Genomic DNA, 22,388 nt, shown 5'->3' with positions numbered 1-22,388 from the left:
CTATTACAGTTCTCCCAGTTTCCCCCTTTGCCATCTTCCACCTGTTACCCTCATTCCTTCCAGCATCGCCCACTTAGTTTATGTCGGTGGGTCATACATGTAAGTTCTTTGGCTCCTTCATTTCCTATAGTGTTCTTAACCTCGCCCTATTTTGTACCTACTATTTATGCTACTTCCTGTACCTTTTCCCCCATTCTCCCTTTCCCAGCTGGTAATTCTGCAAATGATCTCCATATCTATGATTTTGTTCCTGTTCTAGTTGTTTGCTTAGTTTGTTTTTGTTTTTTAGATTCAGTTGCTGATAGTTGTGAGTTTGCTGTCATTTTACTGTTCATAGTTTTTACCTTTTTCTTAATTTAAGTCCCTTTAACATTTCACATAATAAGGGCTTGGTGATGATGAATTCCTTTAACTTGACCTTATCTGAGAAGCACTTTATCTGCCCTTCAATGCTAAATGAAAGCTTTGCTGGATAGAGCAATCTTGGATGTAGGTCCTATCCTTTCATGAGTTGGAATACTTCTTTCCAGCTCCTTCTTCCCTGCAAGGTCTCTGAGAAATCAGCTGCTAGTCTCATGGGAACTCCTTTGTAGGTGACTCTGCCTTTTTCTCTTTCCCTTGCCAAGTTAGGGAAGTTTTCTTTCGTTATTTTTTCCAAATAAAAGTTTTCAATTTCTTGCTTTTCCTCTTCACCTTCTGGCACCCCTATGATTTAGATGTTGACACTTTTGGAGATGTCCCAGAGTCTTATTCTCTCTCTGTTTTTTTTTTTAATTTATTTTATTTTATTATTTATTTATCTTTAGAGGGCAAGGGGGGGAAGGAGAGAGGGAGAGAAACATCAATGTATGGTTGCCTTTTGTGCGTCCCCTGCTGGGAACTGGCCTGCAGGGAACCGGCCTGCAACCCAGGCATGTGCCCTGACTGGGAATCGAACCGCGATCGTGTGGTTCGCAGGCCCGCGCTCAATCCACTGAGCTACACCAGCCAGGGCTTCTGTTTTGTTTTTGTTTGGGTGGTTTTTTTTGTTTGTTTTTTGTTTTTCTTAATTCTGTTCTGGTTGAAAGTTTATTTCTTCCTCTCCAAATTGTTAGTTTGAACCCTGGCCTCCTTCCCTTCACTGTTGGTTCCTTGTGGATTTTTCTTTATTTCACTTACTGTAGCCTTCATTTCTTCCCCTGCGCTTTTACTTTATTCTCTGAGCATCCTTATCACCAGTGTTCTGAACTCTGCATCTGATATGTTGGCTATCTCTGTTTTGTTTAGTATTCTTCTGGGCTTTTGTTCTGTTCTTTTGTTTGGGCCATATGTCTTTGTCTCCTCGATTTGGCAGCCTCCCTGTGTTTGTTTCTGTGTATTAAGCAAAGCTGCTTTGACTCCCTGTCTCAGTGCACCTATTAAGTTGTATGGGGAGGAGTCTTAGGTATTCACCAGGATGGAGCAACCTGCTTCTTTGTGGCTCTGTGTGGGGAAGGGAGCAGTTGAGGTGACAGTGCTGCTGCCTGTTGCTGGAGGCTTGATCAGCACTTGCCTCATTTCCACTCACTTCACTTTGCATCCATTCCATCTTCTAGGTGTTGCCCTGGTGGCGGTTCCTGGAGTGGGTGCGTTTAAGTACATTTTAGAACCATGCAGGCCTTTTAAATGGACTCTCCTGAGAGATCAGCAGTGTCTTCTTCCACCCCACCCCCACTAGGTATTACAGCCAGAAGTTAGGAGGCTGTTTTCCAGGCCCCTGAACACTGGGCTGCATGGTCTGGACTGAGGCTGGGATCGCTCGCTCCCAAAGTATCCCTCCCAATTTTTATCCACCACACATGGGGGCCGCTCATTCTGCCGACCACCACCTCACCACCACCATGTCATGTCCTCTCAGCCCCAGCTTCCCATATTTGCCCCTCCTGTCTGGATGAATGTGGCTTCTTTAAATCCTTGGTTGTCAGGCTTCTATACAGATTGTTTTTTGTGGCAGTTCTGGGTGTTTTTGTTTTAAGGTTGTGATCCTTAATTGGTTGCACAAGGGGGTGAAGTATGTCTACCTATGCCTCCATCTTGACCATAAGTCTACACAATCAGCCAAAAGTCTGAGAAGCGATTTACCAGAAGTCTAAATACTGACATTTTAGTTGCAGCATAGTGTTCCAGCAAATGACTGTAACAAGATTAACTTAGTACAGTGTTGTTGAAAACTGTGTCCTGCACAATGTTTTGGTTACTCAAGAGAAATTCTTAGAATTAAAGTTTCTGAGTTAAAGTTATGTATAACAAAGCCCTGGCTGGTGTAGCTCAGTGGATTGAGCGCGGGCCTGCGAACCAGAGAATTGCAGTTCCATTCCCAGTCACGGCACATACCGGGGTTGCAGGCTGGTTCCCTGCAGGCCAGTTCCCAGCAGGGGACGCATGAAAGGCAACCATACATTGATGTTTCTCTCCCTCTCTCCTTCCTCTCCCCTCTAAAGATAAATAAATAAAATCTTTAAAAAAAATCCTAAAACATAAATATTAAATTTAAAAAAAGTTATGCATAACAAAAAAATCACGGACAATAATCATTGATATTTTGACTTATTTCTTCTGGCACAAGATAATTATTTGTAATCTCCATCGATTTAAGTTTTATAACACACAGTTGTCACCCCCTTTCAACAGTTATTAAATGTGGCTCATCTTTTTTCTTTGAAGCTTTTTTTTAAATTTCACATTCATTTTTAGAGGAGAGAAATACCAATGTGTGGTTGCCTCTCATGTGCCCCTTACTGGGGACCTGGCTTGCAACCCAGGCATGTGCCCTGATGGGAAATCGAACTGGCGACCCTTTGGTTTGCAGCTGATGCTCAATCCACTAAGCTACACCAGCCAGGGCGTGACTCATCTTTGAAAAAATATTTTTAGTATTTATTGATTGTAGAAGAGGAAGAGAGAAAGAAAGAGAGAAACATCAATTTTGTTGTTCTACTTATTTATACATTCAGTGGTTGATTCCTGTATGTGCCTTGACTGGGGATTGAACTCACAGCCTTGTCATATCAGGGTCAATGCCCAACCTACTAGGCTACGTGGCAAGGTCTAAATGTGGGTAATTTTTGTTGTTTTTTGGAAGGGAGGGAGAAAGGGAAAGAAACATCAATCTGTTGCTTCTTGTTCACATCTGGACGGCTGACCTAACCTGCAACCCAAGCATGTGCCCTGAATGGTGACCTTTCACTTTGAGGACGATGCCCAACCAATGGAGACACACCAGTCAGGGCTAAATGTGGATCACCTTGATTCGCCATTTTTTTCAGAGGGGCGGAGAAGATTTGGAGTATTTTATTTTATTTTTTAGTTATATGTTACTGACTATGCTATTACAGATGTCCTGATTTTACCCCCTTTGTCCCTTTCCACCCAGTGCCCCTACTCCCACAGGCAGTCCCACACCACTGTTCACGTTCATGAGTGATGTGTTGTTGGGGACCACCCTGCCTGGTTTCAGAAGCTGTAACCGCCCATGGCTAAAGCTGACTGAGTAGAGACCTTGGGACCATAAGCCACTAAGGAGACAAAGCTTATCTTCCAGGCTGGGTGTCTTTTACCTTACCCTGCTTAGCCCCAGGCAGATAACTGGTTAGCCAATGATGGGTAAGATTCCTCAAGGGAGGGATGACCTAAAAAAGGCATGGTCATGAAGAGGCCCTCAGGGAAGGACTTGGGGGACTATAGCAAACGGGGTGATGGACCCTCACCCCTCAGCTTTGACATAGCCTGAGTCCTCATTCTGTCTGTGAGAAGTCTAATCTCTTGGCTGCCTTACTTCTGCTCCCTGGCTTAAGCCTGAAACAATGCCAGAGGGTGATGCAGCCCTGGGCAAAAATGGCAGGTTCCCCAGGGCACTCAGGCCTATGAAAGAATGCATAAAATCCTGTGAAACCTGCTTTGCTAAGAATACCCTCAAATTTCTGATAAGGGTCCAATTATGAAATGAGTTTATTTCCCAGTCTTATAGCCCCTTAGCTAACTGACCCTGACTCTGAATAAGTTCTCATCATTCTTTGAATGTGACCTATTGTTTGATCCTTGCTGCCTGACAATGATTGGTGAGCTCTACCTGTATTCCTGTGCAAATTGAACCCAATAAAAGCCCATTGAGGAACAGGCTCCTGGACCTTCTCCTTCGAGAGATCTGCTCCCCAAGCAGATCATGTCTTGGTAGACTTATTTTCATCCATGGTGGATGGGGGTGCTCTGCTGGACAAAGCTCCCCCACAATGCATGTAGGTTCTTTGGCTACTCCATTTCCTATATTAATCTTAACATCCCCATGGCTATTCAGTAACTACCTATTTGTACTTCTTAATCCCCTCACCTCTTCAACCATTTCCCCATGCCTGCCTCCCATCTGGCAACCATCAAAGCACTCTCAGTATCCATGATTCGGTCTCTGTTCTTGTTTGCTTAGTTTGTTTTTTAGGTTCAAATGTTGACTGACAGGTATGTATTTATTGCCATTTTATTGTTCGTAGTTTTGATCTTTTCTTAAATAAGCCCCTTTAGCATTTCATTTAATAATGGTTGGGTGAGGATGAACTCCTTTAGTTTTTTCTTGTCTGGAAAGATCTACCTGCACTTTGATGCTAAATGATAGCTTTGCTGGGTAGATCAATCTTGGCTGTAGGTGCCTGCTTTTCATGACTTTGAATGTTCATTGCCAATCTTTCTAGCCTGCAAAGTTTGAGAAATCAGCTGAGTCTTATGGAAACTCCCCTGTAGGTCACTAATGCTTTTCTTTTGCTGCTTTTAAGATTCTCTAAACTTTGGCATTTTATTATGATGAGTCTTGGAGTGGGCCTCTTTGGGACACTCTGTTTCCTGGACTTGTATGTTTATTTCCTTCAACAAATTATAGAAGTTTTCTTTCATTATTGTTTCAAAGGGATTTCTAATTTCTTGCTCTTTCTTTTCTGGCATCCCTTTGATGTGAATGTTGAAATGCTTGAAGTTGTCACACAGGTTGCTTATGCTATCCTTGTTTTTTGGTTTCTTTTTTTCTTCTCTTGTCCTGATTAGTTGTTTTTTGCTTCCTTATCTTCCACATCACTGATTTGATTCTTGGCTTCATCCACTCTACTGTTGTTTCCCTATAACTTGTTCTTTATTGCAATCAGTATATCCTTTCTTTCTGACTGAATCTTTTTTATGCTGCTGAGGTCCTCACTAAGTTTTTTGAGCACCCTTATAACCAGTGTTTTGAACTCTGCATCTGATAGATTGCTTATCTCCATTTCATTTAGCTCTTTTCTGGAGTTTTGGCCTGTACTTTCATTTGAGCCATGTTTCTTTTTTTTATATGCATATAATTTTTAAAGACTTTATTTTTAGAGAGAGGGGAACTGCTGGAGATAGGGATAGAATCATCAATGTGTAGCCCCCTTTCATGTGTCTCCAGCTGGGCACCTGGCCTGCAACCCAGCATGCACCCTGACTCAGAATCAAACCTGTGACCCTTTGGTTCACAGGCTGGTGCTCAATTCACTAAGCCACACCAGCCAGTGCTGGGCCATGTTTCTCTGTCTCCTCATTTTGGCAGCCTCCCTGTATTTGTTTCTATGTATGAAGTAGAGCTGCTTTGACTCCGTGTCTTGTTAGTGTGGTCTAATGTAGTAGGTGTCCTGTAGGGTGCAGTGACACAGCCTCCCCTAGCACCCAAGCTGGGTACTCAAGCTGCAGTCTTTGTGTGGGATGAGTACACCCTCTTCTTGTAGTCCAGTCTTCATCACTGTTAGCAGGTCAATGAGAGGGATTTACCCAAGCCAGTCAGCTGGAAAGACTGGCTGTGGCCAGTGACCACCAATCTCTGCCCTCTGTGGAGGATCAGCTGTGCAGGAGCAGGAGGAAGGTGCTTCAATGTGTTTGTAGCTGTCCACTGGGTGTGCAGGCTCTGGGATTCCCTGGGTGGTGCAGGCCCCGGTGAGCCCTCACCTGTGTTTTGCCTGGAACCACCCTGCTTTGGCTCTAAAGCAATCTGAGATGGCTGCTACTTGTGCTGGGCTTGGGGATTCCCAGGTGAAGCCAAGCTGTGACGCTAGGCTGGCTGCTGCTAATGCCAGGCCCGGATCAATGAGCAAGAGGTACAGGGGGTGGGGGGCTGGGGCTTACTGAGGCCAGCTGTTGCTTGTTTGAGAGGATTTAAGAGGTTGTAAAGCATGAGTGGAGACCATCCATTCATGTGGGAAAACAGCTTGAGTGAACTCCTATTGGGTGGGGCTTGGAGGAGTCTCTGGGGATCTCCAGGGTGGGGCAGTGTTAGGTAGGTTGATGGAGTCTCAGATATGGCGCCTGCCTGCGGTTCTGTGGGAGGAGGGTTAAGGAAAGGGACATTGACCTCTGCCTGCCTTTTGTCTGGGAGAAAGCTCTCCCCCAGCTCTCACCTTGATGCCGGACATTTCAGTTTCTCCTTGTATGACACTGGCACCTTTGAAGCAGCTACTCTGATGCTGGATATCAGAGGGAATGAGTCTGAGTAAGTCCATGTGTGGGTTAAGGGAAACCCCTTGGGACTCCAGGAGTTTCTTCCACTGACTCAGTCCTTGCTGGCTTTTGCAGCCCGAAGTTAAGGGGACTGATCTTCCTGACACTGGAACCCTGGGCTGGGGGTCCTGGTGTGGAGCTGAGACTCCTCGCTCCCAAGATATCCCTCCCAAACTTTTATCCACCACACGCGGGTCTGGGGCCAGTCTGTTCTGTCTCTGCCCCGCTACCAGTCTGGATGGATGTGCTTTCTTTAATTTTGTAGTTGTTGGAACTTCCACTCAGCTTGATTTCTGCCAGTTCTGAGTGATGGGTCTATATTTAGTTGTAATTTTGATGTGGTTGTGTGAAGAGGCAAGGTATGTTTACCTATGCCACCATTTTGATCAAAAGTCCAGGTCTGGAGTATGTAAAACAAAACCCTGACATGTCATTGTATCTGAATACTTAAGAATGTTTCACTAATAACTTTTTAAGAACCTCTGTCAGTCATGGCTGAGAGGCTCAGCGGACTGAGTTGCTAGCCTGAGAACCGAAGGGTCACTGGTTCAATTCCCAGTCAGGGCACATGCCTGGGTTGTGGGGTAGGTTCCAGTAGGGGGCATGTGAGAGCAACCACACATTGATGTTTCTCTCCTCTTTCGTCCTCCCTTTCCCTCTCTCTAAAAATCTTTCTTTCAAAAAAGCCTCTGTTATTTTCACCATCTAACAAAATTAGTAAGAATTTGATAATATCATCTAATACTCAGTTCATATTCAAATTTCCCTGTTTCAAAACTAAATTTGTTTATAGTCTTATAATCTGGATGTACAGTGGGCTGAATGGTGGCCTCCAAGAAGTAAATCTGTATCAATCACTGGAATTTGTCATATGATTTTCTAGGGCAAAGAATAAATGCTAATTTCTAGGGCAATCACTGTGATTAAGTTAAAGATCTTTTTTTTTTAAAATAGTTTTTTTAAAGATTTTAAATTTATTTTTACTGAGAGGGTAAGGGATGGAAAGAAACATCAATGTGTGGTTGCCTGTGTACCCCCAACTGGGGACCTGGCCCACAACCCAGGCATGTGCCCTGACTGGGACTCAAACCAACAACCCTTTGGTTCGAAGGCCTGCACTCAATCCACTGAGCCGCCCCAGCCAGGGCTCAGTTAAAGATCCTGATGAACTCACCTTGCGTCGTTTGGGTGGGCCATGAGTGCCGTCACATGCTTTGTAAGAGAAAGGCAGAGGGAGTTTTGAGACAGAGGAGGAGGTAATGAAATGGGCTTAGGCTTCGTTTGTATTTTATACCCATTTTTGTGGGAAAATGGTATTTTAATGGTTTTTAGAACAGGCTCTGTTACTTTATAAACTTGTGTTTGTGGAGGGTTTTTTGTTTGTTCTTGTGGGGGTGGTTTTGTTTTTTAGGTACAAGAGACGATGGTAGGAGAGACTGGAGCGATGCTCCCACAGCCTAGAAAGCCTGGAGCCACCAAGGTGGGAAGAGCCTCCAGAGGGAACACGATGTCCCTGCTGACGCCTTGATTCGACTTCTGGCTCCAGAACAGTAAAAGTTTCTGTTGTTTTAATCGATCAGATTTGTGGTAATTACAGCAATCTCAGGAAACTAATACAAGATCCAAATTAAATGCACAAATTTCCTTTGGTTGTCCTGATCGCTGGAGGTGACTGGAGGCAAATGGGAATGTTTGTTGGCCACATCTGAGATGAGGCAGGGCCCTAAAATTCACTCCTGGGAACGAACCAAGTACTTCGGATACACGACCGAGTCACTGCTTTTACAAGAGAATGTAGGAAGCATAGAGGGTAAGCTGGAATGCAATTTTGCTCCGAGTCTTTCTCCTCATACCAGCTGTTTCTGAGAGAGCCATGAAGAACACTCGGCTTCTGGAAAGGCAGTGACTGCAGGTGGCTGGTGTGAGCCAGGATAGAAAACTAACCTGTGTGTGGTAAGTCCGAACTTTTAACTCATGGGCACCTTAAAAGGAATGTTGAGAGGAAAGAAAAGGCAGCAGCAACACTTGACAGTAAACACTGGGAATTTGCTAGCTGTGTCATCAGACATCAGCGGTGGCAGGCCTAAGAAATCTGCATCAGGCTCGAAGACAGTGAGAGATGTGCGTGCAAGTACAATTTAAGCTAGTCTCCAACACCTACATTTGTGGACTTCCTTCATAATTGTTAACATGGGGATGCCTCTGTTGCCTACTTCCTCCCCCAGGGATGCAGGAATGACTAGGCTCAAATCTTTTTCCCATCTCGGTCTACTCACCGATTCATTCCGATCCCACCTTGAAGCCAGGTCATTGGTCTTCCCACTCCCCGTAGAAGTGCAGTGTGTTCCCCCGCCCTCTCTCCCTGCCTTGTCAGGATGCCTTCTTCCCATCTGGGCCTAGTCTTTTCGTTCCCTCTGGTTCTTTGTTGAAACCCCTCCAGACGTCTACTGAGTCTCCTTTTTACCATGTCTGTAAGTTCCCCCTCTGTGCTGAAACCTCCTTCTAACCCGCAGCCAGCCTCACTCATCCTTCCTTCCCAGTTTCATGTTGGGGATGCCTTGAGGCAGAGTTGGGAGAAATGCACCAGGACAGGGGGATGTTCAGGCCTACTGAGCACAACTAGTGAGATGTTAGCACACTGAAAACCACTATGGGTCACAGGTGTTTAAGGGGTTCAATCCAAGGGAGCAGGGGGGTGTGGCTTTCTGAGTCATGTAGGCTAATGGATTTCAAAAGCTTTGATATTGACCCAAGTCTCCATTTGACAACTATCCTTGTATTTTGTGTAAAATCATACTCAGTGCTCACGCTGCCCTCTGGAAGCTCAAGTGGGCCCGTACCCAGAGGCTAAATAATCCAGCCTTTGGGGCTTCAGAGAACTAACTGGCTGTGAGCCCTAACAGGTGAGGCTCAGCAAAGGGACACTGGGTTGATTCCCAGTCAGGGCACATGCCTGGGTGGCAGGTTTGGTCCCCAGTCCCGACTGATGATTCTCTCCCTCTTCTCCTCGCTCTAAAAATAAAGTCCTTTTTTTTTTTAAAGAAAGAAAGTGGGTGCTTTTCTTTGTTTAGGAACAAGGCCAGATGGTCTTATTCCTGTCTTCCACCTCTCTGTGCAGCTCCCCTCTCCTGCTGCAACCTCAGGACAACTGGATGCCTGGTACCACGGTGGGTCAGAGGTCACCTTAGCACCTCCTTACCTTTCTCTCGTATGTTCAGCGACAAGGATTTTGGAAATGGGCAGTTTAGGTGCTAGAGTTTAAACCTCCGATTTTGCCACCTGGAATAAAGGCCAAGGAAGGAAACCTGAACAGTAGAGCCAAGAGGGTGCATTTTTGGAAGTTTCCATCGTCTTTCCCGCCTTGATTCCTCATCTTGACAGACTCACGACTAAGCCCTTCAGCCTCTGTTTAAAGCCCTTCCTTGAAAGATGTGCTGTTTTTCTGCTGTTTACCTGATATGCATACCTCAATCCAGGGAACAGTTTTCAGTAACCACCCCAGTGGTCAGGAACCCTGTGGCTTCTCTCAGGTGGTCAGCCTGTGGTGCGTTTCTCATGAGGGCTGTGGGCCCAAGCCCTCTAACAGAGGAGAAGATGGAGCTGTAGGTACCTGGCTTTCTAACGGTCACATGAAGGGACAAGATGTCCCTGCCCACATTCATGCCAACCACAGCAGGGAGGCGAACGGCTGGCACCAACACACCAGCAAACTTGAAAGTAAAAGCGGCAGCACGGAAATGGAAAATGACGGGAAAATCAGGGGTAGAGATGGGATATAAGTAAGGAACACGTTTTAAGTGATTGGGAGCCCTCAGAGTTTGTCAGAAGGGGAAGATGGCTGCTGTGGAACCCATCAATTCCCCTCCATCTGGCCCTGCTGGGCTACGATGGTTGCCCCCAACGGCCTGACCGCCTGGTGCCAAGCACCAGCCCTTCACTGCTGAGACCATGTGGACTTCTGGCGGCCGTCTCCGCTAGACCCCACCGTCTGTGCACACGGGCCTGCTGGAGGGGCAGCACCGTTCTCACCCAGCCTGTTCAGATCTCCTGGGAAGCTTTCAACTGGGCGTCTGGGAGGCCCAAGTACCCCTTCCCCTGAGCTGTCGGGCATGCTGTCCTCCCTCTTTCTTTCATAAAGATAAACTCTTTCCCTGGCCAGGCTTCAAGTTCATTTACAACAGGGGCTGGTCTTACCTTGCTTGATCCGCAGCCAATCCATGCCTCTGGTTTTGTGGTTCTCACACTTGAGCGTGACCGGAAGTCGCCTGGAGGGCTGGCTGAAACAAACCGCTGGGGCCCACCCCCAGAATCTGACTCAGGGTGGACCCCCAGGGATCTGCATTTCTAAAAAGTTCCCAGGTGGACAATGCTGCCACCAGTCTGGGGACTGTGCTGAGCTTCTCCCAAAGACCTTTGACACCCGCCTCCTCAGAGGAGCTTCCCAGCCCTGCGTGCCTCCCTGCCCCCAAGTCCCTCAGAGTGGAGTTCAGCCGGTGCTTCGACAGGGGGCGGGCAAGGCGTGTTAGAAATAAGACACCGTGACACCAGGATCTTGTTAGCTGGATATATTTCTTTTTTTTTGTTTGTTTTTGTTTTTGTCACAGAACACTGTTTGCAGTAGAGGAAATGGGCATTGCAGTCTGGTGGTCAAACGGCTTGTTCACATAAACCAGTCCTTGTTCATCCTTTAGCACAGAAAGCCCAATGGCGCGGACCCTATGGAAATCCAGGACATCTCCGACATTTTCTCTCTCTGTTTTTCTTTGTCACTTTTTTGGTTTTTAATACACATTTTCAATGTTTGTCCGAAAGAAGGCCACGTGGGCTCTTGGCTGGCGGAAGACGATCGAGCGGAACGGCTGTCGCACACTTGGGCCGTCACCTCCTCCGGGCTGGCGGCTGGTGTCTTACTATCTTCTCCAACTCGTTTTTATTAAAAAAATAAAAAAATGCTCCAACTATTAGTTTTACAAAATCTCTAAGGGAAACACAAGAGCAAGGTGCTGAGGTAAAAAACACCTGAGGTAGTTTTTTTTTGTGTGTGTTTTTCTCGTTAAAAAAATCTGTAAATTTAACGCCCTGGGCCAACGACCTCATGTAAATTGCTATTTTCTTCCACATTTTTTTTTAAAAGAAAGAAAATCATTTTGCTGAAAATTGATGGCTTATACACCAAAATGTAAAAAGACAAAATATATTCTTTCTTTGCAGAATTTTTGTTTGGTTGGTTTGACGGGTTCCTGTTTTCCTCTTCCAAAATGCTAGGACAAGTACCATTAACTCTTGTTCTTTTGAGTAACCAAGTGTGAGTTGAGGCTGGTCTGTGTGTTTCGCTTTTGTTCCTTTTGTGCGATGTGATACTCAGAGCACTGCTTTGCCTGGGGGTAGGGGGTGCAGACGGAGTGGAACTGAGACAGAGGGATGTGGGAATTAAAAAGAACGGGCGTGGAGAAGCGGGAGGGTTGGGGAGAAAGGACACGGGGAGAGAAACAGAGAGAGACAGAGAATTATATAGCAGTATGCAAAAACCAGTTTGAAACTTGTGAAGCAAAGAGAAATGGCCGTGTGAGCTAGACAGGGATGAGGAGAGACGGAGTCTCCCCTTCAGAGAGACGGTATCCCTTCCGTTGACATACACAGGTGACCCAGGCCTGCGGTGAGTACCTTTCTGCCGGGATTGCCCTCTGGGTGAATTTCGTGTGGAGGGGGCCTCGGAGCTCCTTACTAACCCATTGGACCTCCCAAAGAATGACTTTATTCTTTAAAGTCTAGAAAAGCCTGCTTTCTCTTTACGAAGAAAAAGAAATTAATACTTGATTAAAAATTGGAGTTAGTTGAGTTATCTGATATATTATTTCTAAAATATATTAACGCTGCAGGCACCCTGTGTAACCCACAGGCCACGTAGCTTAACATCTTTCGCCTTCTAATATGTACACACATGTACAGAGACAATTTCCCACAGAAAAAGAAAAGGGTGTGAATTTTGCTTTGCTTCGAACACATTCACCTATGTTAGTTCAACTAAAAGGGATAGCGTGGTGGGGGTCAAGGAGAGATCCGAGTGGATGGTGAAGTGGACGCCGGGAAGCCTGCAGAGGCTCTCGGGGGCAGCAGGAGGCTGGCCGATGGCCCCGCCAACCTCCGCCTCCCTCCGCCCCCCTCCCGGCCCCTCAGAGTCTCGGGGCCTCTGCAGAGTCCCCGGCGCCTCCGCAGACTTCTCGTTCCTCAGGATGGTCTTTGGTTTGCTCCCAATGTGGTTGGCTGTGTTTGGTCTCGTTCCGTCAGGTGTTGGAAGGGCTACATTCATCCGTGGTTGTGCTGGTGCCTGTGGGAGCCTCACTTGCTGCGCTGTGAGGCGACTCCCTGAGGATATTTCTGCTCCTGCTGCTTCACCTGTTGCACGATTTCCCTGATCTTGCGCTGTGCAGTCTGCAGCAAAGGGGCGGAGGGGACAGGGGAGAAAAAGGAACCCGGTTCTGAGGATAAGCGGTAGGGGGTGGGGCTTGGGGAAAGGAGGTGGTAGGCTCAGCAAAGCGTCACACCCACCCGCTGAGCCCCTTCCATGGGGGCCTTTTCTGCCTGGAAGTAACCTGGCAGAGCTCCTCTCCCCAACCCCAAGGCTGCTGGGAAAGGATACGGGGGTGGAGCCCCAAAAGCTTCCAGTGAATTGCTGGACAGACAGGCCAGGAAGCAGGAGTAGGAACCAGTGACCGGGAAGCCCCCTGCCAACTACGCGCACTTTAGCCCCCAGGCTGCATATCTGCGTGTCTCAAGTGACCGGGGAGAATGTCAGAAATACAACAGTAAGTGAGACGGGGGAGCAGTGATAAGCTGCAGCACACACTCCACCCCAAACAACTGCAGAAAACGTGAACCCAAGCTTGACCCCCTCACCCCAGCCCAGTGTTCCCACCGCAGGGAGACCCCTGCACATGGAACTGCAGGAACCTGGTGGCTCAGACACACCACAGGGTGCGGCTTCTCAGAGACAGGCCTCCCGGCAGAGGCACAGGCCTGGGAGGGCAAGCCAACGGCTCAGGTAGACCTTCGGTGTAAGCTTAGCTTAGCCTGCCTTGGCCGGCTTGAGACAAGGACCAAGAGTGCTGTTCTATCCCAAAACCCAACCATTAAAACACGCCGAAAAGCACTCGGCCACAGGGTGCAGAGCCACCAGCCCTTCCGAAGGAAGACAAGCGGCTGATGGGGGTGGGGTCAGAGTGAGGAGGTGGCCGAGAGCTAAGGGACGCAAGGGTCTCCTGTGACAGCACTGACACTGAAGGGCGATTTCGGCAGCAGCTGGCCCGGCTGGGGAGCCCCAAGGGTGAGCCCCTGCTGGTGTGTGGCTCCCAGCAGAGCAAGGCTGTGACCGAAGCCTGAGTAGGAAGGTGAGGGAGCCAGTGCTGGCCTTGACTCCAAAGTTCCACACTCTTCTTCCAGCTCCTCCAGCGTGCCTGGGGCCAGCAGTGCGGAGCAGGCATGGAACAACCTCCCCTGCCCTGCAGGCTGTGCCCGAAGAGCCAGGGAGAGGTTCCACCGGTGGGGGCTGGGGGGTGTGCAGGGGCTGTGGCTGCCGACAGGCCACCGACAACGAAGAAACGAACAGACACTGGCGAGAAACACCAGACCCTCACGGCGCAGGTACCTGGCTAGCAAAGAAATGCCCGATGATTCTGACGATCACTTCCTCATTTTCATCTGGTGTTTGGTCGCGAGGCACGATGACTTCTGCACTGGTTAAGTTCTGCAGTTCGTTCACCTGTGAAGGGAGAGCACTCGAGTGGTGGAGGCCAAGGAAGCTGGAAGCAGCTCACCTGTGCTTCGAGCTGGCACACCTCTGCCCTGGTCACATGCGGCCATGCTAGTGACATGGGGTCATGGGAGGCCCCATGACAGGGAGACGGAGTCCAGCCCGAGTCCACAGAGCTGCTTCTGGGGCTGAATCCTCAGTCTGGAGATACCATCACTGTGGTTCCCACACATGCTCACAGTGCCCCGGGCTGCCCAGTCACCCAGGGATGAAAACCTCGACTGGACGTGCCCTTCCGGTGCCACCCGAGCCGACACAGTGAACTTTTCATTTCGAAGGATGCTCTGCTCTTGTCCCTGCTCTTCGTTTGCATTCTGGTCCCTGAGTCTTGCTTACGCTGTCCCCACCCTGGGGTTACTGTGCCTCTCTCTGCCACTCCTGGGCCGGGGTCCATCTCTTTGTGAAGCCCCCTGCCCACACGATCTTGCCTCATCTAAACCCCATCTCCGGCACTCCGGCACTCCGGCCCTGCCTCCCTGGGACTACACCTCCCGAGGGCCTGCGCCCCGGCTCCTGGCCCTGTCACAGGGCTCAGCACGCCCACACAGAGGGGACAGCTGACAGTCTCTGGACACTGAAGGACTCAGGATTCTACTCCCTGTGGTCTTATCCGCTTTCAACTTGCCTAGAGCTCGGGGTGTGTGCCAGTGGATGTGGGCCACATTCCTGGGAAGAGAGACTAATGTGCACGCAAGCAACCTGATTCTTTTGCATAAAGGTGTCTCGTTATATCTAGAAGTTGGCTTTGATTCCTCTAAGGGTTTTTATGTAAAAAGAAAATGGGGTGTGCGCGGGCACACGCACACGCACACACACACACACACACACACACACACGTGCGCGCAGGACCACAGAGAGCTCCCGAATTCCTGCCTGCTAACACGGCCACCTGCCCACCTGGGTCTGACGGGCGGCTACTTCAAAAGGTCGAAGAGCTCATTCCCTGGTGCTTTTCAAATTACCCTGTGGTATGGCCCCCTTCAGGTTAAAAACCTTGATTATTTTGTTAAAAACTGTCTCCTTCTCGCCCACCACCCTACTGCTGAAGTAGCTCCCTGGCAGCAGGTGGCCTGGTGTGGAAACATCGGGAAGGCCCAGTCTGCAGGAGGGGGTGTCTGGGCCTGGGGCAGCCGTCGGGAGCGTCTGAGGAGCAGAGCGGGGGACACCAGACGCGGCGGGGCCTGGAGCCTGCCAGTCATTGAAGACGATGGTCTGCCAAGAGGGTGCACTCTAGGTGGGACTCCACCCCAGGTCAGTTCCCGGCTGCTTTGTGTAGATATAAAGTGGCAGGAAACAGCCTCCCCAAGCTCAGGGCACACACGCTGAGCTCCAGGCAGCAGCATGGATTTGGGCCTCGGTTCTGGAGTGCTGCTAATTACATTTGTGTTCTTGAAGAGCCCCCCCATGGGGGCCTGGGGTAGTCTGGCCAGGCAGGGTGTCAGCCTGCAGACAAGCCAGCTCAGAGCGCACTTACGGTTTTGCCGCCCTTGCCAATCACCCGGCCAGCTGTGGAAGAGGGCACTCTGATGTGGGCTTCCAGCTTCACCTCTTCTTTGGGGTTAAAGAAGTTTTCTTCTTTGAGTTTCCCAAAGATCCGCCCCTGGGCCTGAGAGCAAGACGTGACTGATGAAGCTCCCAGCTGCCTACCGCCCGCGCCAGCAGTGCTGCTGCTGGAATCGTGAGCCCAGCGGCGGCATGCCCCAGCCCCAGCCCCACTCGGGCGGGGGGGCGGGGGGGCGTGCGCCTCACTTCAGCTCTGGCCACATCCCGTGCCTGCGCCGTGCAAGGTGTGCATGAGTGGCCGCGGGTCTTCACGGTCTGCGCACACTCACACCTCCAGGCAGCTCTATGTCAGGGTGGGGCGTGGTGAGGGGTGGACCGTGTGTCATTTCTGCAGCCCTAGCACCTACAAAGGCTTGCGTGCACAAACTCACTCCGGACTCCTTCACTTCCTCCCACCGTGGTATGCTCAGGCCTGGGTACTGAGGGGCTGCGGTGAGGGTGGCGGGGATGGGATTCGATGAGCCTGATCTTGCTGCTTATCGTCTAACTGCAGAGCCAGTGTAGCCAGGGGGTTATTGTTCTTAAAACAACAACAAAAAAGAACTTAAAAAATGAGTTATCATTTAAATTACCTAAAATGCACCATTTTAGAGAGTGCAGCTCAGTGTTTTTTGGTGTATTCACTGTACAACCCTCATCACTCTCCCCCCCAATAAAAACCACTATGGCCAGTGAGTCCGGCCCCTCCCTGCCCCCACCCCCTGGCAGGCACTACTCTGCTCTTTTGTCGGCCTGGACTCGCCTGTCCTGGACGTTCCACACACGTGGGCCCATCCAGTCCGCGGCCTTCTCTGCCTGCCTGCTCCCAGTGTGGCCTGTTGCGGCTCACCCACGCCGGGGTGCCTATCAGCCACACCGGTCCCCTCCATGGCTGCGGAAGTCTATCTGCGGGTTATTGCTCTGGAACGGTTCCACGTGTGTTTTAGCTTCTCAAATTTTAAATATTTTTAATGATGAGGATTATCCTTTCAAAGATATTTCTGTTAGAAAACTCAAGTCATAGTTTTTCTTGGGGAGAGAAAAGGGCAAAAAACCCAACCAAACAAAACCCCAGTGTGCCCACCTCCCCTCACAGCTGGGAGGGCAGATGACTAAACGGGCCTGAAACAGCCTTCCTCACAAGCACAGCCGACGGGTCAGCAGCAGGCCAGAGGCGGCGTCGTTTGAACTGGGTGTTGACAGACAACCCACTTGCCCCGGGGAGAGGGGAGGAAAGCTCGGAGCGGAGGGAACAGCCTGGAGGGGGCGGGCCAGGGTGAGTCTGAGACTACTAAGTGCAAAGAAGAGCCTTGAACACGCCTCTGAGGTGGCTGCTGCCTGCTGAACAGCCTTCTGTTCCCCCAAACAGGCTGCCCTGTGCTACGACCTTCAGGGCTCAGGTAGCCTTTGGCACTGACCTTGAACTGGGCTTCAGGGGGGCCTGTGATGATGACCATCCTTTCGCTGACATCTGGGCCTTCGGCCGGGGCGATCTGCAGGTCACAGGAAAGGACAATGCTGCCTGGCTGTGCCCCAGCCCCACCTGACCCTCTCATCCAGGTGGCTGGCACACGCACTAGCAAGGGACTGCGGGGCTCTGCCTTTGCTTCGTCTGACCCCTGCTGCCGCCACTCTGGGGCTTGGGAAGTCACAACTGTGGTGCCCAGGGCCCATTTTTGGAGTTTGGCTGCCCAGGGAGCGTTGGCAGCAGGTCAGCAGTTACTGCCTGTTCCTGCCCCGAGCACCAGCAGGGACTGGCTGCCTTCCACCGAGGGAGTCAAAAACTATAGGAAAAGGGGGGTACAGACTGTGCCAACTGACCCAGGGCCCAGGGGGGAGGAAGGCTCAGTCCACAGAGGCCTTAATTGGGAGGCAGCTCGCAGGCCGGCTGCCTGTGACAGGGAGCTGGGGTGGGCGCAGCTAGGAGCCAGGCTGAAAGGCTAATTCGCGATTCGCATCGACCCATCGGTTCTGCCGTCCTGTCTACTTCCCAGTAGTTCACAGCTGCCTGGCTCAGATGCTGCAAGAAACCCCCCTCGTCTCTCAACCGTCCAGCATCAACCAGCCCAGACCGGAGGCCTGAGCATGGCGCCAGACTCTAGTTTCACTGCGGCACTCCACAGGCAACCCCCCCACCCGCGCCCAAGGACCAGGAATGCAGACCTGTTTTACAACTGAAGCAGATGGCTCCCAGAGAGGTGAGGTGACTGCCAGGACTGCAGGGCTGCAGCAAGGCCAGGCACCGGGTACCCCGGCCGGCAGTGCTGACAGAACTGTGTGTGGGGTCCTGGGGCCTGCGGACCAGGTGCGTGCAGCACAGGGAGCTATGGGAGCTGTTTGCCTGCAACCACAGCATCTCTTGGGATGCACCTCGCAGCCTCGGCTCCACCCCTTTCCCACGTTAGTTAGTTAGTTAGTTAGTTAGTTAGTTAGTTAGTTAGTTAGTTAGAAAGCTGTCTCCCTGCCTGTTGGCATCAAATGGCTGTGACCTCGGATGCCTGGAGAGGCAGCCAGCTGGGGGTTCCCTGGAGTGAGCCCTTGCTGCAGAGACAGATGCTTTCAGAAGCTTGTCGGGATGAAGGGAATCTAGCAAGAACCAGGTTGATTTTAAAAAGCAGGAATCTTCTCTCACACACACTTGGCTTCTCTCCTCTTCCTTACTGCTCTGGCCAGAGGCAGAGACTGAGGAAGGAGCAGGCATCCCACACACCACCAGGCTACAGAGCCCAGTTTGTCCTCCTGGTCCAGCCCTGCTGTCTCTGCCCATCACAGAGGCCACCAGCAAAGTGACAGGCCACCCCTTAACCTTCTGGGACATGAGGACCGGTGGGGAATGAGCCTGGTAGTATAGCACCCAGGCTGACACAGTGGGAAAACCCAGGAGCAGAAATCGGACAACCGGGTCAAATCTTGGCATTCACATTCACTAGCTCTGCGGCCTTCGCTACACCACTGACCCCTCTGAACCCTGGTTCCTTGGACACAGTGGTAAATGGACAGCTCTTGCCACAGTTAGCACAGGTGCTCAACGTCCTACAGAACTTACACCTGAGAGCCAGGCCCACCACCTGCCTGCCTTGGCTGAGTCCCTGTACCTCTCTAATGTTCCCTTAGGGGGAAAAAGGGAGGATTTAATGAGATGATCCCTCAAGCCCTTTTCAGTTGAAACCCTCTCATTCTATCTCCTGAGTGGCATCCCAGACCACAGGACTGAACACTGGGAAAGGCCCTTGGGGTGCAGCCAGCCCAGTGTCTTCCACTCCTCACCAGTCCCACAATGGGGGTGGGGCCCGCATGGCTTGGGCCAGGGTCCCACCTGCAACAAGCCTGCTGGGTGCAAAGCCGCCCCCCCGCCTCCCCCACTGCCCCCCCACACACACCTGAGGGCTCTCACCCAGTCTATCCACTTTGCCATTGGGATAAAGGAGGGTTAATGATTTACCTAAATAAAATTCTTTTACGGTCTCACTGCGATCTTCGTTTTGCATTACTCAGAATGTTTTGTTTTTGGTTTTTTCTCCAGCACACTTGCTGTGGGAGAAATTCCAGCTCTTCTTGGAGAGAAAGTGTAAGCCCTCTTTCTCTCCAAGTCATGAGACTTCTGGTGCAGAATTCCGGGCCGTCCCGTGGCAGCGAACTGTTTTACGTAACAACGGAAACTCTGTTTCCGAAAGTGTTTCACGAGGCTTGGGACGTGCTCGGCATTCTGCCCATGAGTCAGAGCTGATAGCTGGGCTTGGAGCAGGACCGGGGCGAATAATCCTTCCCTTTCAGCTTCTCTGACATTCTTCACAGTGTGCTGGAGGAGGCAGGATGTGGATGCGTAAGTGCAGCTATGCCTGTGCTCACAACCATTTCCCTGAACTAGGGGGCCTTCCTTCCCCGTCTCTCTGTGGCCTGGGGCTTCCCATCACCAGCCCTTTGTTTACCTATGTTTTATCACCTGTCGCTTTCAAAGAGGTTTGCATTCCAGCTTTTTTTCAGAGTTCAAGGGTTTGTAAAGCAAGACCAGTTAAAGCATCAAAGTGCTAAAACCTGCTCAGTACGAGATTATCCACTTAAACTCATTCCCTTAGTTTGGGGAAATCCCTCCCCTTTCAGCGGGAGAACAATGGCAACCCAAGGAGAACTGGGCTGGTTACCAATACTCTAATTCAGTTGTCAGTTGTTAGTTGAACAAAAAAAGGAGTAAGAGGTAAAGATGAGAGCAGATGGGAATAGTTCTGGAGGCCCATTTTTCAGCTGGTGCGGGATTACCCCCGGAGAGCAGAGGGGCTGCCGTCCTCTGAAGGCTGATGGAAGGAACAAGGGTGGGGAGGAGAGAGTGGAAGGGGCGTTACCGATGGCTGTTGAGAGCAGCCTTACCTTGATGGAGGCCCCGGCGAATCTGGCCAGCTGCTTAATGTGCGCCCCCTTCTTCCCGATGATGGCCCCCACAGCCTGGGTCGGGATAAAGAGATTCACAATCTCCTGCTCTGGGTACTGCAAGGGCGAGACAAGACAGAAGACATTCCAGGAAGTTACCACGCATCTACTTTGAGCCATGTGGAGGGGCGGCCCCAGGCCCCAGAAAATGACCCAGGGTGCCTGGGTTTCCCTGCGGCCCAGGGCTCTGCAGGTGGGAAGCTCAAAGAAGGGACCAGAACGTAAGCAACCCTGACACGACAATCAAAACACAAACTCCTCTTGGGCCTCTCTGCATTGGCTGGACACAGAAAGTTGTCTATTCACAGGCTTTCTGTCACGTATGAAAGTGTTTCACTGGTCTTCATGCAGTAAATCAATTAAACGTACAGGGCCTGAGTGCAGGGCTTGAAGCCACTTGGTCAGAGGGAATGGAAGCTGCCCATCTGTCTCACAGCCAGGAGTGACATTTTCACTACAGTGGTGCCAGATTCAAAACAAGGTGGCCACGAAACCTGCCTGGCGATAGCCCGGAGGGACATGGGCGAGGCCACAGGGGCCTGTGCTGTAGGGGTACACAGAAATAGAAGCAGGTCCCTTTGCTGGACCTGCTTCAAAGACCTTTGAAAACTCTGGCCTTTAGCCCAACAGCAGCTCCCCACCCAACCTGCTGACCATCCATTTGCACCGGTTTCCCGCCACCGGCAGGACTGTAAGCATCGGCAGGACCGGGACCGGGTCAGGCCAGCGCTTCAAGGACCCTCTGGTGCACTGGGCCACTGCACCGTCTGCTGTGCTTATGGCCTGCGGTGTGTCGTCCCCTGACGACCTGGAACCACAGGGCCCGGTGCCCACAGGCGCTCACAGGCGAGCAAAAGGGGCAGATGGGGCCGGAGGGGCACTTACGGAGTGATGATGCGGGAACGGGCTGAACTGGTGAGGGGGGTACAAGCTGGAGAAGTATCCGGAGTGCGTCTGCAGCATGAGAGAAAGCGCCAGTCAGCAGTGCCCTGGGGGCGCTCACCAAATTCGGGCGGCAAGACTGCTGCGCACCACAGCTCCGCACCGCCACCTGGCCGCGCTCTCACCCTGCTCCACCTTCCCCTGCGCAGCGCACGGGGCTGGGCCGAAGGCTGAATGCTCCCAGCTGGGCCGTGCTTTGGACTCCTGGGAACTTACCCCGGTGAGCGAGTGCACACCCAGGCACGGGGCCCACACACGCGCCCACAGGGTCAGAGAGTACAAGGGCAACACCTGAGACGTACACAGAACAAGCAACCTGCTCCTTGGTAGTCAGACCAGCGAGCTCCATCAGAGCATTTCGGAAGGAAAGGGAGAGACTGAGAAAAGAGAAACTCAAAGAGAGGCTGGGAGGAAAGAGAATGAATAAACGTACGGTGTGAGAGTGTGGGGAAGGGGGCGCAGGGCCGGGAAGGCTGATGTGGACGGAAGAAAACAAGAGCTATTAGGGAACTTACATTTAAGAAGGAGCTGCTTTCCTACTGAATAGCTACTGTGTACTAGGTTTGCGATAGACACTTTGTGTCTATTCTAAAACTCTTCTAACCCTCACTGCAGTCCTGTAAAACAGGACTATGTCTGATTTTATATATTCTTATACATTGGCCAGAGTCCCAAAGTCTAGTCAACGGTATTTACATATGGCCAAGTACACACTGCCAGCTGAACCCCCAGGCCAGCCCCACAGGACCACCTCCAGGAAGATCGCCCCAACAGTGGTAAGACACGGTGCGGCTTGGCAGTGAGGGGCCCAGCTCTGCCCGGGGGCCCTGGAGCAAATCTCATAGTACCCTCCATCTCCTGAATCCCCAGCAGGACGGAGCTTCGGGTCACAACTTTGCCTTTACAACACATTAAGGACAAAATGAAACTGTCCCCCATTTTGAGCTTGGAGAGTAGAGATATAAACACCGTGGGGCGTGTCTCCCAAGGGCACTCTAGGTGCCGGAGGTGGAGGGGCGGCTTATGGAAGGGAACCCATTTCCGTAGGAGCCTTTGCTTTTTGTGACTTAAGAGGCTGCAGTGGCACCTCCTGGCCACAAGAGGGGTCTACGAGACCAGCCTTCTCTCGGTAGCCTCCCATTTTTGACGATGCTAAAGGACC

At 50.8% G+C, this 22,388-nt stretch overlaps 1 protein-coding gene and 1 long non-coding RNA gene across 8 annotated transcripts in view; both read right to left on the bottom strand.

The window, feature by feature from the left end:
- Window positions 1–9,722: 9,722 nt before the first annotated feature.
- Window positions 9,723–10,786, bottom strand: LOC128626242 (uncharacterized). Its single transcript, XR_008390163.1, has 3 exons — window positions 10,702–10,786; window positions 9,974–10,086; window positions 9,723–9,786 (listed from the first exon to the last, which is right to left on the bottom strand). It is a non-coding gene; the product is annotated as an uncharacterized LOC128626242 (long non-coding RNA).
- Window positions 10,787–11,057: 271 nt separating this feature from the next.
- The window catches only part of IGF2BP2 (insulin like growth factor 2 mRNA binding protein 2), a 148,775-nt gene continuing 137,444 nt past the window's right edge, over window positions 11,058–22,388 (bottom strand). For all 7 annotated transcript variants that reach the window (XM_037131309.2, XM_053657988.1, XM_037131310.2 and 4 more), the window contains 6 exons: window positions 21,170–21,238; window positions 20,225–20,341; window positions 17,278–17,352; window positions 15,792–15,923; window positions 14,153–14,266; window positions 11,058–12,939 (listed from right to left, as the gene is read on the bottom strand). In XM_037131309.2, the coding sequence (XP_036987204.1) occupies window positions 12,847–12,939; window positions 14,153–14,266; window positions 15,792–15,923; window positions 17,278–17,352; window positions 20,225–20,341; window positions 21,170–21,238 (600 nt within the window). In that variant the 3' untranslated portion in view covers window positions 11,058–12,846. The remainder of the gene's footprint in view (window positions 12,940–14,152; window positions 14,267–15,791; window positions 15,924–17,277; window positions 17,353–20,224; window positions 20,342–21,169; window positions 21,239–22,388) is intronic.

Source organism: Artibeus jamaicensis, unplaced genomic scaffold, assembly GCF_021234435.1.
Source record: "Artibeus jamaicensis isolate MK-2021 breed Jamaican fruit bat unplaced genomic scaffold, CSHL_Jam_final scaffold_474, whole genome shotgun sequence".
Taxonomy (NCBI): Eukaryota; Metazoa; Chordata; class Mammalia; order Chiroptera; family Phyllostomidae; genus Artibeus; species Artibeus jamaicensis.
The sequence above is the reverse complement of the archived record's forward strand: the minus strand, read 5'-3'. Positions and strand labels throughout refer to the sequence as shown.